Here is a 14,993-nt window from a genome sequence, read left to right as displayed (position 1 = left end):
TTTTATAGAAGAGAAACAGCAACATAATGCTCAGTGGCCATTCTCCATGTCCTCAACTCTCTAAATTAAATAAATTTCCTCTAAATTAAACCTCTCTCCAAATTAAACTTTTTCTCACAGTGGGTTTGACAGATCTATTTTTGAAATGTCTGTTTACTATTTCTATAATATTGTTGAGTTGAGTTTGTTTCTCATATTCACTGCAGACACAACAAGACAATGACCTAAGGATCAATCACTTTGCACAGTGATGGGATGGGTTTGACCACAAGAGTGCATTCCCACCCTTAGGGTACATAACCATAGTATAAAATATGAAAATGTTATATAAACATTTATTCAACACATCTCTGGAGCACTTACCATACATGAAATATGGCTAAAAGGTATGGGCTATACCATCATTTTATAAGTTTTTTCTTATGCTAATCTAATGGAAATTCATTAAAGTACCAAAAGTTGCAACCCCAAGTAAGTCCCCTGGCAGAATATCCATTCTGAGATGCAGACCATTTTAACAGATGAGCTACTTTCACCCAATTTTATTATGAAATTCATGAAGATATTTGGAACTCAAGTCTTTTCTTTAACAAAAAAAACATATTTGAGGACATTCTGGGGGACACCTTAGCATCTGTAAACACAATGTGCAGATGGTATTATAATGAAGATGAGGGTGGGAGGGAGGGAGGGAGGGAGAGAGAGAGAGAGAGAGAGAGAGAGAGAGAGAGCAAGAGAAAAAGAGAGGAGAAAGTAGCAAGCATAGTCATTAGACTGCAGTAGTTACTATATCAGTCCAATCTGATTTTGATTCCCATTTGGGCTGCAGATAATGTCATTTCATAAATAAACTGTTTTACTCTAAGGATCCTTCAAAATATTAAGAAGTGTTGACATCTGGAGATGAAAGTCTATTTTTCCTCCAAAACCTTTTTAAAGTTAAAGGCCTATAAAAAATGTCAGTTCGAATTCCGCAGACTTTTTATTTACTATTCATGAGCAGATGCTGCCTGATTACACAGGGGGACAGTTCCCTGAGCCAATCCAAATTTCAGGTAACCGGAAAGCTATAAACTGTTGTTGTGAAATGGGTTGACTACTCATTTTTCCCTAAATAAGTAAGTGGGGTAGAATATGTAGGAGGGAGAACTTCCTAAAATGTCAGTAATATATCCACAGGGTACTGAAACTGACAACCCATTTCCAGTGGGAGAGCCATTCAACCACTCTGGCTGTGTCCATTCAGGAGGAAAAATCAGCCCTAAGATGGGCATCAAGGCCAACTGCTCAATATCACAAATTGTATATTTATATCCCTGTTTAAATCATCCCTAAAATTGTCAGGGTGAATGGAGAATATAATATTTAAACATCGAGAATCTCTCCTTTTTGAGACTTTCTAATGCTATGTGCTGATGCATGCACATAGAACAGCCAATTGTGAAGAGACTGGGCCACAGTGGGGACAGTGATAGGGCTGAACCTCATCTCGTGTCACCCCTGCCACCGTTTTCCCTTCCCTCCTGCTTCCCTCGCAACTCAGCCTGACTCTGTCTGTGAAGTCTGATAGGAAAGAAAATGTCCCTAATGAAATGGATGTGTATACATTGAGTGATGTCCCAGATTTTTAATGTTTCCATTTCTTTCCATGGCCACTGCTACAGTGAAAGGATTTATCATCAGCTGAGGATAATGATGAAGATGTACTAATCATGGGAAACAAGGTGGTGTGGCCATGTAGGCTCTGGGCTGGGAACTGTTAGGGAGGTCCACTCTCTGTAACATGAACTCAGACTAGTGTGAACAATTAACATCATGATGCAGAAGGAGTACACAACTAATCTTCCCACTCTTTTACGTGGAGGAAAATCAAGGAGAGGTGACAATCACTCACTTGGGGGAGACCCATTGGACTATGCATCCTGGAAGTAATCGGTCTGAAAGGATGAGGGCAAATCATAGTTTTATTCCAAAGACAACTGACTATTGCTGTAAATACACAGAAAACACTGGGCACTTGCAAACTCTACTCAAAAATATTGTAAACTCTCATAACCATGCATGACAGATGCAACTGCATGCTCAGTTCAGAGGAGCACTGTCTTGGTGTCATATTACTTTACTCACATCCATGAAAAGGACAGGGAACCAAAAAAGAATGTCACTTCTGGTACATGATTTAACAAGCCATCAAATATGAATTGTAATTTGGGGTCTTTGATGGGTCTACCACTGGGCAGTTATTTAAATTCAATTAACTATGTTCTAAGTACCTACTATTTTGTGAAGCATTTTTCCAGTCAATAGGATGGGATACAAAAATGAGTAATTCATGTATGATACTTGCCGTCATAGAGGTCATAGAGTTACAACTTAAAAATGCAAATGAGGCAAATATTCATAGCTTATTCTGCCTTGTCATTCAGATATAGGTCAGAATAAAAGGAAAATGGCCTATGAATATTCTGAGCATAATTCTTTGGGGAGGAGGCAAGGAGAAATCAGTAAGGCTACATGAAAAAGACCATGCACTTGAAATGAGTCTTCAAGGATGTGTTCGATATTGAACACTCAACTATGTTCAGTGGGTAACTCTGGGGCAGGATGTTCATTCTAAGCAGTAGGCACAGCATAGGATATGTCTGGGGACTAGGAAACAGTTTAGCAGGAAAAGGTACAGACCTGGAAGAGTCATAGAAGATAATGTTGGGATAGAGGATTTTTGCCATACTATGGGAACCTTAACTACAAGCTAAGAAAATAGTACTTTTAGTTCTATAAGTAATGGGAAGGTCTTACTGTGACCTATTAATTTTTGCACCGGAGATCAATCTGACTCAAACCAGGTTTTGATTGTGAGTGAGTGGCACTTCATGCAAATAGGAGATAACCAGGATGGCCTGGTAAGTGATAAGCATATAACCTTGAGTAACACCAGTACAATGGGAACTGGAGGAGGAGCTAGACATAAAAGCTAGAAGAGAATCTGTAAGGTGTGGTGACTGATTCCACATGGAAGGGGCATAAATGACAAAGGTGGGACGTACCATGGGAAAAGAAACAATATTACTTTATTTTTTAACTGCATGCCTCAAGAATAACAGCACCATTAGCACAATTTGGACAATAAAGTGTTCTTAAAAGAGACGACATGCCTTTTCTCACATCCTGACTCTGAGGCACTGATACAACTTGCTGATGGATCTGACCGACAGGGCATGGAAATGTCCATCTGGTATTTTGGAAAGGGCCTGGGCCAGAGCTCCAGACTCAAGAGACTTCAGCATCAAGGTAACATGCATCAAAACTACAGCTTGATTAGAGAGGGAGTTCAGAAAGAGAAGGAAAATAAGACAGAACTTGGTAAAAAGTTGCACATGCTGGACCAAGAAAGAAAGAAGGGTCAGGAAAGAGATCTGAGATGAAGAGGAGGAAATAGAATAAGCCAGTCACAGAATACAAGGGAGGAGATTTCACTCATTCAACAAATATCTGTTGTTGAGCAAATGTACGTGTGAGACTTGATCTAGATGCCGGGGATACAGTAGTGAACAAAGCATAACAGCTCTGCTCTCAGAGTTCACAGTCTGCCAAGGAGTGCTGATAAACAGCATGAAGCATTGCGTGCGTGTGAACTGAGGAAAGACCATCAGGATATTTAACCAAATAAAACATTTTTTAAAAAAAGAAGTAGGTGAATCATGGACCAGGGGTGAATAAACTTGTAATGACAGGTGAAGTTATGTAACCTTAAAACATTGTTAAGGATGGTGAAGGCCCATTGAACAAATTAAACACTCATTCTTCCTGCTTCAAGCTCCCCCTCCCCTCAAAACAAACAAACAAATAAAACACTTTAATCTGCTTGAAATAGTCCCTAAGAAGGGAGCAAGCATACTCTGCTATGAAATATTGAGAAGCAATATTATCCACATGTTCCAGAAAACCAGTGGGGATAAGAAGAGCAAATAAAAGGACAAAAGAAAAAGAAAAAAAAAAAAAGAGCAAGAGGGACCATATAGTTTAAGGCCAGAAATATATCCTCAAAAGATTCAACCACTCTCTGGTACACAATTCCACTGAAATCTCACACACATATTTTATATCATGTGGCTCATTAATTTCAAAATTACCCATAGCCTTATTTTTTGAAACTCTGCATTAGCATTCCCTCCCCCCAAAAAAAAAGTATAGCAAGGAGAGCATTGCTGAATGTTAACACTTCATCATATCATTTGTTCAGTACCTTCTCACATTAAACCACAGAGCGAAAGAGAGCAATGCCTTGTGCAATGAAACACTTTTCCTGGGTTCGGAGTACACAGACTTTTCACTTCTACCCTTGTGGAATTACTAGTTTCAGTTCGCCTTATCCTTAATAAACACAAAACATAAGCCAGGGCCACCACGAGACATCCAGCAAACAACAATTCAAAATTGAAGGGCCCTTTGGCTCTACTGTTGGTTCCCCAACACAGGAGCTTCCCAGGTAAAATCTGAAACTGGTCCCTATACAAGGAGGGCAAGGAGAGAGTGAGGAAAAGGGCAGACCACCCTTTAGGTGGCAGGTTTAAGATGCAAGAAGGCTTGTCTTGGGTGGCCACAAGACAAGTAGACCTCTGACCCCACCCACCAGAATCTTCCCTGGGTTCAGTCATGTATACCATCCAAATGGTCTCAACGGCTATTGCTGTCTCAAGGATGTGCCCTTAAAAATGGTTCTGGCTGTGGGACTGTTGGGTGGAGCACACAATTCCAATGACAGGGGAGGGGGTGATGGCAATCGAGCAGGCACATCCTTCAATGACCTCCTCGGACAGCTACTGAAACACACATTTCCCTCCCCACTCTTACTTGTAGATGACATCACAGGGCATCTGCCATCCCTAAGTTAGATGGCACAAATTAAGGACACCAGTGACTGATTCTGTAGGTTTTTTCCTCTGACCTTATTTCTGATTCTCTTTGAAATATACTGTTGAATTATCATTTCCCTCTGTCTCTCCAATGGTAGCTGTCTTATGTTTGATTCTATTGCAGGGGAGCAAAATAATGGGAATAAACAATGTCATGAAAAATATATTCTGGGCAGATTTTGGGGTTAATTTGGAAGCTGATGAGAGGCCAGGGAAACTTGAGCACTGCAATTCCTAAGAAACCCTTTCTACTTGTATGTACTTATTTACAAGGTGTCCATCTTCAGTACGCTGTAGCACGTACAATTTTTCAACTAGAGTCACTTAGAAGTGGTGTTGATCAGTTAGCCTATTAAATGTACTACCTGTTGAAAAGAGAGCACTTTTTTAAGCTATATTATTATAAAATTTTAGCAAGTCAACTCAATCCTGTGCCCATTTTTCCTCCATTTCTCCCTTTACTTTCCTTCTCTTGTGATTTTCTCCTTTGTCTACCAACAAACGATGTTCACAGTATTCTGCCTTTAGAGTCAGGTCATAAAATACACATATGTTCAAGGGCACCCACATGGAGCTGTGTATACATGCATAGATACACCCATTTCTCCAATTCCTAATTTCTGTTTCATCTTCATACATTCCTCTCATTATGATCCTCCAGCTAAAGTTTGTTTAAATTTCAATTAAGTCATTTTATAAAACACCATCAAAGAGGGATATATTCAAGGCAAAACTATTTTGGTCATGATGGTAGTTATGGAAATGTTCCATTTATTTGAAAGGAAACAAAAGATCAAGAGTTAGGGTTTTAAAGCAAGAACTGAAAATAGAGTACAAACCTTTTTAAATGGCCATCTTTCCTTATTATCCAGGCTTAGTAAAGACCACCCTATCTCTAAGCACAAATAACCAAAGTACTAAAGCATATGTTTGATGAAAATAATATAGAGTACGTTTGGGAATCATTATCTAATGTTAACCTTGAAACAATAATAATAATATGCTCCAAGCTACTTTTTTCATTATTCTTCTAATATAACAATGAATTCTAAAATCATGTGAATACAATTAAAGAAACAGGTGTCAAATCAATTCAAGCCAGAAAACTCTTCACATCGGGTTTCACATTGGCCAAGATATATATCGACATCTTTCCATTCTCCAAGCAAACAATGAACACATACTGATTCTAGAGATGTACTAAAAGTATTATTAATGGGTCATGCTCCCCACGTGAGATTTCATTTTCCTCATTTTATCTAACAACTAGAGAATATGGCCACTTGTGGCCCTGTGAATGGACTAGACATGCTGACTCAATCTCCATCTGGCCAACTGAGGGCTGGGCCCTTCCAAAGAGCTGTTATCACCAAGCAGCAGGACAATGCAAGCCACCCATTGTACCCTGACTTACATTCACCTGGCTTTGAGTTTCCAGTCTTTGCCTGGGACATGAGTGCAGTTCCTAAAAGGACAGCTAGCTCTTTACCCCATTCTTAATCAACGGAACTGCAAAGACAGAGACCCTGGAAATTAAACAACTACTCAGCCCTCTACACTTATGCCATTCTGGAAAAATTCAATCTCTTAAGAATTATGAGCATTCCTCCTAAGATCTATCCTGGACATACTTGGTTTACAATGAGTGGAGGCTATTGGTGTGAATGAAACCAGAACTAAACATCAATACGAGTCATATATGGAGCTTTAAAGGTGGTGGTCATAAATTTCTTTTTCAGGATTGAGGGTCAAGACTCTTCTCTTTAAAATTTGGCCCTCAAAGAGGAATAGCGTCCTCCCAGTTACAGTGACCTTAACTATTGGAGGGGAGGGGAGGAAGGGAACGTGTCCATTTCTCAGTGTCTGAATTAGAGCGATAGACGCAAATTTGTTGAGGTGACTCAATTTCCCTGAACAATAACCGGGGGTAGAATGTGGACATACCCCTTCCCTTGCAACTTTACATCCCTCACATCCAAGTTTTTCACCCTGTAAATCCAAACTAGCCGTAGCCATGTGTGTGACCCCCCCATTTTACATAATCTGGGGAACATCCAGCCCTTTGTTACTCTCCTGTTCCCTACAACCACCTTCACTCTCTTTGTGGCTCTTCTAAAAAACTGCGCACATCAAAGCCCCCTGACAACAACCTGATTCAACCCCAGGCACTCTGTTGGGGGACTAGGAGCCTCGTCCCCTATTTTACTATGGATCTCACTGAACTCCTCGGAGAGCGTCCTGTCCCTGCCTTCACAGCATGCATGAGACTCTGGAGGCCCAGCGCCCCGCACCTGAGTGCCCAGTACCTCCTCGAGGCTGAGCTGGATGTCAATTATCTGCAGGTGTCACTGAGGATCATTTTCTCGGAACACTCGAAACTGTATCTGCCAATCAAACAAGACACGCGCTCCCTCTGAAGAATCTGACCCAAGAAGCACCCGCCTGTCTATTACCAGGGGGAGAACACAGTTGTAATGAGACGTTTGGGGGCATAAAGGAAAGGCGGAGGGAGAGGATTTCAGCTCATTTATCCCCAGGTGTGAGGAGATAGAACGGTGTGGTCTGAAGTCACCTGGCAGATGCATAAACAACGCGGGGAATTTTCAGAGAAGGCAAAAGTAGGTACAGGATGGCCGGGGACTCCGCCACCGGCGAGTTTCACACACACTTCAAACATCTCTTCTTCTTGGACCTGGACCATGCGTGCACCCCCTCTCCCGCGCACCCCCGCTCCCTCTGCGCCCGCCTCCCCTTCCCAGTCCCGCTCAGGTGACTCTCATGCAGCAAAGGCACAAAGCGTCCCCATCTAGGAAGGGGTCCTGGTCTCAGCTAGCCCGGGAGGGAGGAAGGAAGTGGGGCGCCCGTTCGCATGCTCAGCGCATCCTACCGCCTGTGGAGCACGCCTCCTCCAGCTGAGCCGAGATGCTCTCCACCCTCCGCACGTTCATCTTTGGGGTCGCTGGGTGCAGGAGCGGGACTCGAGGGTCACCCGGCTCCGGGGCGTCTGCCAACGGGTCTGGCACCTGAGCGCACTCGCTGCGCAGCCCAGGGGCGTCCGTTGCGCTGGAGCTACAGCGGCGGCGGCGGCGGCGGCGGGCAGGGAGCGCGGAATGGGCTGCAGGTGCGGCAGCGGCCGGCGGGGGGCGCTGTGGGCGCTGCGCGGTGATGGGCGGCGGGGACGCGCGGGCGGGGACTGGGGGCAGAGGGCGGCGAGGCGGAAAGCGGATGCCTGGCTCCCACAGCCCGAGAGCGGGGAGCCCCCTCCCCTCGCCCGCTGGGCGCCACCCCTGCCACCTGCTGCCCAGGCTCCTGGATGAGGGGCTGGCGCGGTGGCTTTGGCGACGGAGCACCCAGACCCTAAAGAGACTGAAGGCGACTTAAGGCCGAGCAGGGACCCCTCTGAGAGTTGCCAGCGCGTTAGCAGCGGCGCCTCTAGGACCCCTACCTGCTGCACACAGCGCCTGGCTCTGGAGGCCTTGAGGTCCCTGGCCCTGAGCCTCAGCAAAGGACGCGCTACCTTGGGGACTCAAATCCCAACAACTGGTCTAAGATGTGGCTGCACAAAGTTGGGCTGCGTGCGCAGGACACCAGAAGGGAAGCGCAAGGAGATGCCCTTCTCTGGAACCGGCAGGGCGCCAGGAACTCCTAGACAGGAAACTTTCCCCACTGAAGCTGGAACCAGTCATGCCACTTGGCTAGGTGTTGGGAAGCGCTGGCTCTTCACGTGGAGGTGTGCAGGGCAAGGCCCTGGCCAGAAGGCCGCCTTGCAGAGTGGGGGTGCAGGAGATGGGGAGGTGTCAGGACAGGCATCCATAGGGGAGGTTTCCTTTGAGGCCTCTCTGGCAGCCAAGATGGGCATTCCTCACACTGTGCCATTTCCCCTCTTAAGCAAACCGAGGCCAGGGATGTTGGGGAAGATTGGAACAAACCAATAAACCACTTGTGGCCATGGTTACTACTTGGGAAAACCAAAATTAAAATGCCAACTTCTGTATTCACACGAGTTAAGTGCATGAAGCCTCTTCTGAGAAAGGAGGTCAGGTTGACCAGTTCTCAGGCAACCGATATAAAACCCTTTCCCACTCAAAATTGCTTAGTTGATTGGTCATTATTTGGCTTGAAACCACTTCTAAGTGTTTGCAAATCATCCACTCTCCTGTGCTGACACCCTCTCCCACCGCCACACACACACTTGGCAGCACCTGAAATCTTGCCCCTCGCTCCAAGGTCTCAGCTGGCACTTTCTTGCCCTTTTCCCCATCCCCAGTTCCACCAGGGACTCACTTGGCCTCCTGAGGGCTCTGACTTTCCTTTGAGTTCATGGTTAAGGCTGACACCACCCCTGCCTAGGTTCAAATCCTAGTTCCGCTACTTACTAATTTTGTGGCTTGGTGAGAATTATTTACATCAGTTGAAACAATGGAATAATAATGGTGTTTATTACATTGTTTTGCTGTGAGGATTTCAGGAAGTTGATAGATGTAAAGGGCTTAGGATCATGCCTGACACACAGGAATCTCTAATTCTACAGGAATTCTTCCAGAAACCACTCTCATAGCGTTTAGTCCATAGGTGATCACTAACACCTGCCCAGCTCTGAATCCCATTATTTCTCTCCAATGATTTCTAAAACTAGCTTTCTGTGTTGATCTGAGTCCTGCATCCTGGTCAGAATCCCAAATCCAGCTGTTACTAGTTGTGTGTCCAAGGACTAATAATTTAACTTCCTTTTTTTCATCTCTAAAGTTGAGAAGATAGTGTCTACTTCAATTAACTGTTGGAAAAGATGAAATGAAGCAACATACGTAAGTTGTTCAGAGTGGTTGTTGACACATAGTAAGAACTCATTAAGAGCTCCCATGGTTATCAACAACCTTATATTTTATCCTGGTGCCTCAAAGAAGAAAGGGCATCTCTGAATCCAGGACAGGTCTGCCCATCCTTCCTTCATAATCTGGGAAGTAACGCACAACTGCTCTTCCACCTACAAAATATCCAGAACATTTTGTTGGACCAGTCTAGTTATTAAATCATATCCAATGTGTCTCTGTCTAATTTGATCCTTCTACATGTCTATCCTTGGAATTAGTTGGAAAGAAGGCAACAGAATTAAGTAAAGTGGATACTGTGCTTAAGAAGTTTGCAGCATTGTATATTATTTCCATAATACTTGTGTGGGATCTTGGCTACCATGAAATCCATCCCCAGAACCTCTTTATTCAGATATTTAGTCATTGCCAAATATCACAGAAAAATATATATTTCTGTGGCCACTCTTACTGTCGGTTCTGATATTTGGGACTGAGAGGTAAGGGTAACTCCGCCTTGTTTGTCCCATCTCCTTACTGGAGCTTCAGAGAACTCAAATGGTTATAGAGCGTACATTCATATGTCACAGCATGTTGTGCCAGCCCATTGCTCCTCCTTAGAAGCTGTAGCAGTCCTAGCTCTCTCTCCCTACTCCAGTCAACCCCTCAAAAAACTATTCACAATGGCTCCCACATCTTTTATGATTAATCTTAGGTTGCTTACTGTGTAACATGGATGCACAGTGTTCCCTCAAGGAACTGTACTTAAAAATGCGTGTAGGATTAGTAAACTCACCATGTGCCAGCCACTAATCTCCGATTTTATGAACATTATTTTGTTTAGTCTTTACAAGACACTACAAAGTAATCATGATTATTATCATCCCTATTTCACAATTGGAGAAATTAAGACAAGAGAGGTAATAAACAGTGCCTCTTGTATTTGAATCCACCCTTCTGACTCAAGAGCTGCTTAATTACTACACTGTACCACCACCCTGGACTAGGATTTAGACTCCCTGGATTCTGACATTTCCCTGCTCTGTGTCATTCAGAAAGGCGCTGACCATCTCTAAGCTTCTGTTCCTCATTTGTGAAGAGGAGAATCTCTGCTTCGCAAGGTCATTTTGAGGATCAAGTCAAGGAATGAAAGTGAAAGCTCTATATAATCCTTGGAATGTTGTAGAAGCACCCAGGATTACTTTTATTATTGTCCTGATCTTTTATGGCCCATTACTTTTATTGCCTGTTCTTTTCTGAAGGTCCATCACATTTTAGCATGATTCTCTCTTACTCCCCAGGACTTGTTATGCACTAACAATAATAGTAGAAATTCCAGTATTTAATATTTACTGCGAGCTTACTATGCATGATCTGCGTTTAAAACTCAACATCATTATGTCACTTTAGAGAACTATTTTGCCCTGATTTTAAAATGAGACACTCCGAGAGGGTAAATAGGTAAGTAGCCCAAGATCAGCCAGCTGTGAAGCAGTACAGCTGTTTTGAACCCACATTCGTCTGGTTACAATGCTGAGCCTTCAATTTCTACCTGCTACCTCTCAAACTTTAGCAAATGTAAGAATCACATACGAGGTTGGTTTGACAGCACCTGTGCTCCAGCCTCTGTGATGGATTCACTAGATTTGGGAGAGAGGTGTTGAAATCTAATTTTTGCTTAATTAATAGACTCTACATTTTAGTACAGTTTTAAGTTTACAGAAAAATTAATTAGAAAATACAGAGTTCCCATATACACCCTCTTCACTTCTCCTCTCCCCCTGCCAAATTTTCCTACTATTAACAAACTTAATCTTAGACTTTGCAGTCCCCAGAACTGTAAGAACATAAATTTCCCTTGTCCAAGCCACACAATCTGTATTATTTTGTTATGGCAGCCCAGGCAGACCAATACAGACTCAGGAGCAGGCATTGAGATAGCACCACACTATGGGAAAGGTGACCCAAATGTGGTCTGCAGCCCAACAGCACCTGCAGCATCTGGGATCTTGTCAGAGATTCGGAATCTGGAGCCTTGCCCCAGACCTCCTGAATCAGTATCCTCATTTTAACAACATCCTCAAGTGGCTCCAGGTGAGAGAAGTTAGCTTGAAGTGCAGGCAGACATGCCGAAACCGGTTTGGCTCAGTGGATAGAGCGTCGACCTGCGGACTGAAAGGTCCCAGGTTCGATTCCGGTCAAGGGCATGTACCTTGGTTGCGGGCACGTCCCCAGTAGGGGTGTACAGGAGGCAGCTGATCGATGTTTCTCTCTCATCGATGTTTCTAACTCTCTATCCCTCTCTCTTCCTCTCTGTAAAAAATCAATAAAATATATTTAAAAAAAAAAAGAAAGAAATGCAGGCAGACAGGGATCCAGTAGACAAAAAGACAGGTGGAACACAGGCAGGGGCAGACAGGGCAGTGTGAGCAAGCCTGATCACAGAAACCAACCATCTATAGACTAAATGTTACCGTGTAGTTGGAAGCTGTGAGGATTAGGCAATTGTGGCATATTGTGTGCAAAGAGGTAAAGGGTAGTATATGACAGTGGTCAGCAAACTCGTTAGTCAACAGAGCGGCAAACCGCGGCTCACGAGCCGAATGTGGCTCTCAAGCCGCGGTTTGCCAACCACTGATCTATACTAATAAAAGGGTAATATGCTAATTAGACTGGGTCAACCGGCCATCTTCTGGACGTCCGACTTCCTTCTGAACAAAGCCATGGTGGTGGGGGCCAAGGCAGAGGCAGTTAGGAGCAATCAGGTGAGCGGTTAGGAGCCAGTGATCCCAGATTGCGAGAGGGATGTCTGACTGCCAGTTTAGGCCCGATCCCATATTGGGCCTAAACCAGCGGTCGGATATCCCCCAAGGGGTCCCTGGTTGGAGAGGGTGCAGGCTGGGCTGAGGGAACCTCCCCCTCCCCCATGCACTAACTTCATGCACTGGGCCACTAGTGCTGAAATAATAGAATGGTTTTGGACACAGAGTGGGAGGCATGCGAAACCAAGGGAGGGCCTGCAGCAACAAGGTGTTCAGATGCCTAGGAACAGGGAAAGTTCAGGTCCCGTGCTGGGTAAGAACAATGAGGGAATCAATCAGGTGGTGACACAGGAAGATTATAGAACAGGCTTGTAGCGCGCATATACTCTTAGACCAGTGGTCAGCAAACTGCGGCTTGTGAGCCACCGTTTGCCGCTCTGTTGACTAATGAGTTTGCCGACCACTGCTAAGGCATTACCCTTACCCAGAAGTTTTGACTTCAGGTTAAAGACATTAGTACATTATTAAAATGTTTTTTAAGTGTTTTTCCCTAAGGCGGTGGTCGGCAAACTCATTAGTCAACAGAGCCGCAAACCGCGGCTCGAGAGCCGCATGTGGCTCGCGAGCCGCAGTTTGCCGACCACTGCCCTAGACTGACTAGCTTCACTGGAAACCCAATATTGGATCCTCCCCATTGGGGAGTCTGAATCTGCTTGTAATATTCCATACTTTTGCTTAAATGTTCTGGACCACGAACTCATTCTTGGGAAGTGGGGGCACGGCGAAGGGGAGGGACCTTGTTCCAGTTATCACCGATAGACAGATCACCAGTGAGAAGGGCTGCTCATCAAGACAGAGGCAGTCAGAGCTTACTGGGCACAAGGGGAGGCTGGTGTTGTAATCAGCCAATTCACAGCATTCCCCGCCCCACCCTGGAGATGCACCTGTTTCACCTTTCGCACCAGTCCCTCCTCACGTGGCTAGAATTGTTTATTGCCTCATTAGATTTTAAGCAGCCAATATCCACAACCTGGTCATCTGACTCCAGCTGAAAATTACTTTGTGCTACTTGGTCTCTCATGATTATTATAATAAACAGGGGAAATAATCTATGTTGAGATCCTGACATTAAAGGGAATCTTCATATGCCATAATGAGACCAAAAAGTAAATGTGGTAACCATTTTAGGGCAGGAAGGTTAATTGCGACATTCCTTGTAGGATTTCTATATTCAGTAGCTGATTTGGTCTTTACAACTCAAAGAGGTAGACAGGTCAGATTCTATTATTCCCACTTTGCAGATGAAGAAACTGAAGCGCATGGAGAGCAAGTGAGGTACTCGAATTTTCACCAGGAACATAGGATGCAGCCCGGACCCAAGCCTTCATCATCTGACGACCTTCAGTGCTTGATGCTGTATGCCTTGCCAAGTTTATATAAGCTGGGGTATTGCCAACTGAACTGCGATTCTCTGGGCACCAAAGTGCAGGTTTGCCTTGCAACCTCATCTTGCAGGATAAGTCGATGTTTTAAATGTAAAATTGTTATATCTCTTAGCTGCATTTCCAGACTTGGGAACTTCAGGAAATCTGCTGGCTGCATTCTCTGTAGGGCAGAAGACGTGACTAGGGGATTTTCTCTGGAGCAGAGATTTACTTAAACCAGAGAGCTCTGCAGCTACTTAAAGTTAATGTCCTTAACAAAGTTTATGCTGAAGAGGAACCTAAATTCCAGCTCTAGGTTCTATATTTGAACTATATGTGCTAATGGGGGGATAGGTTCATTAAATTCCAAAGCACTTCATACCTTTGATCCTTCTGTTTTCTTTAATTGCTCTTTGTACTGCATTTAGACTAAAAATCGGTCCTTGGGGAGTAAGGATCTGTTAGCTTACCTGTTAGCATTTTGAAAATGTCCAAAACTGATTTCCATGTAACTGAATGAACTTGTTTCTAGAGTGTTCTTCGTAATCAAAAGGTGGACATAGCTGAAAACAGGATTTCATTCTAAATCACTAGTTTTATTCAAATATCTGATTCAAACAGATCAAGTCCTTAAAAAACAAAGTCGATATATGCAGTGCTCTGTTTATGTGTGTGGGGTTCAAAGCACTGTACTATATTGCTGATAAGGAAGTTACTTGTTGCATTTAAGATTTTTCAATAAATTAACACTTGGGGGGAATATGTTTAATTTGTTTTTTAAGGTATTAATAAAATTAAAGTTCTTTATATAAATAAGAAATGCTGTAGGGAAAACAAGTATCTATATTTTCAGTTAAGGTTAAAAATAATTGCCCCAGTTCTGAGCCTTGATAATTCAAAACTGGGTTTGACAATCTGTCAGGACTGAGGAATAAAGGTGCCACATATACTCTTGTCAGCATAGATGAAGTATCTCATGCTCAGGTTCAGGTGAGCTACTGAACAACCTGTCGACAAATGGAAAAAAGGATGACTGAGACCTTCGAAGTTTCCATGCCATTAAGTTTTCAGAAGCTCAGAATT

At 43.8% G+C, this 14,993-nt stretch overlaps 1 protein-coding gene across 3 annotated transcripts in view; it reads right to left on the bottom strand.

Moving 5' to 3' along the window:
- The window catches only part of KCNIP4 (potassium voltage-gated channel interacting protein 4), a 995,976-nt gene extending 987,773 nt beyond the window's left edge, over positions 1–8,203 (bottom strand). Inside the window, exon 1 of one of the 3 annotated variants that reach the window (XM_080640384.1) lies at positions 7,804–8,203. In XM_080640384.1, the coding sequence (XP_080496510.1) occupies positions 7,804–7,864 (61 nt within the window). In that variant the 5' untranslated portion in view covers positions 7,865–8,203. The remainder of the gene's footprint in view (positions 1–7,803) is intronic. The other 2 variants (XM_080640391.1, XM_080640388.1) reach the window with 2 other exon arrangements.
- Between the last annotated feature and the right edge of the window lie 6,790 nt (positions 8,204–14,993).

Source organism: Plecotus auritus (assembly GCF_963455305.1).
Source record: "Plecotus auritus genome assembly, chromosome: 1".
NCBI lineage: Eukaryota > Metazoa > Chordata > Mammalia > Chiroptera > Vespertilionidae > Plecotus > Plecotus auritus.
The sequence above is the reverse complement of the archived record's forward strand: the minus strand, read 5'-3'. Positions and strand labels throughout refer to the sequence as shown.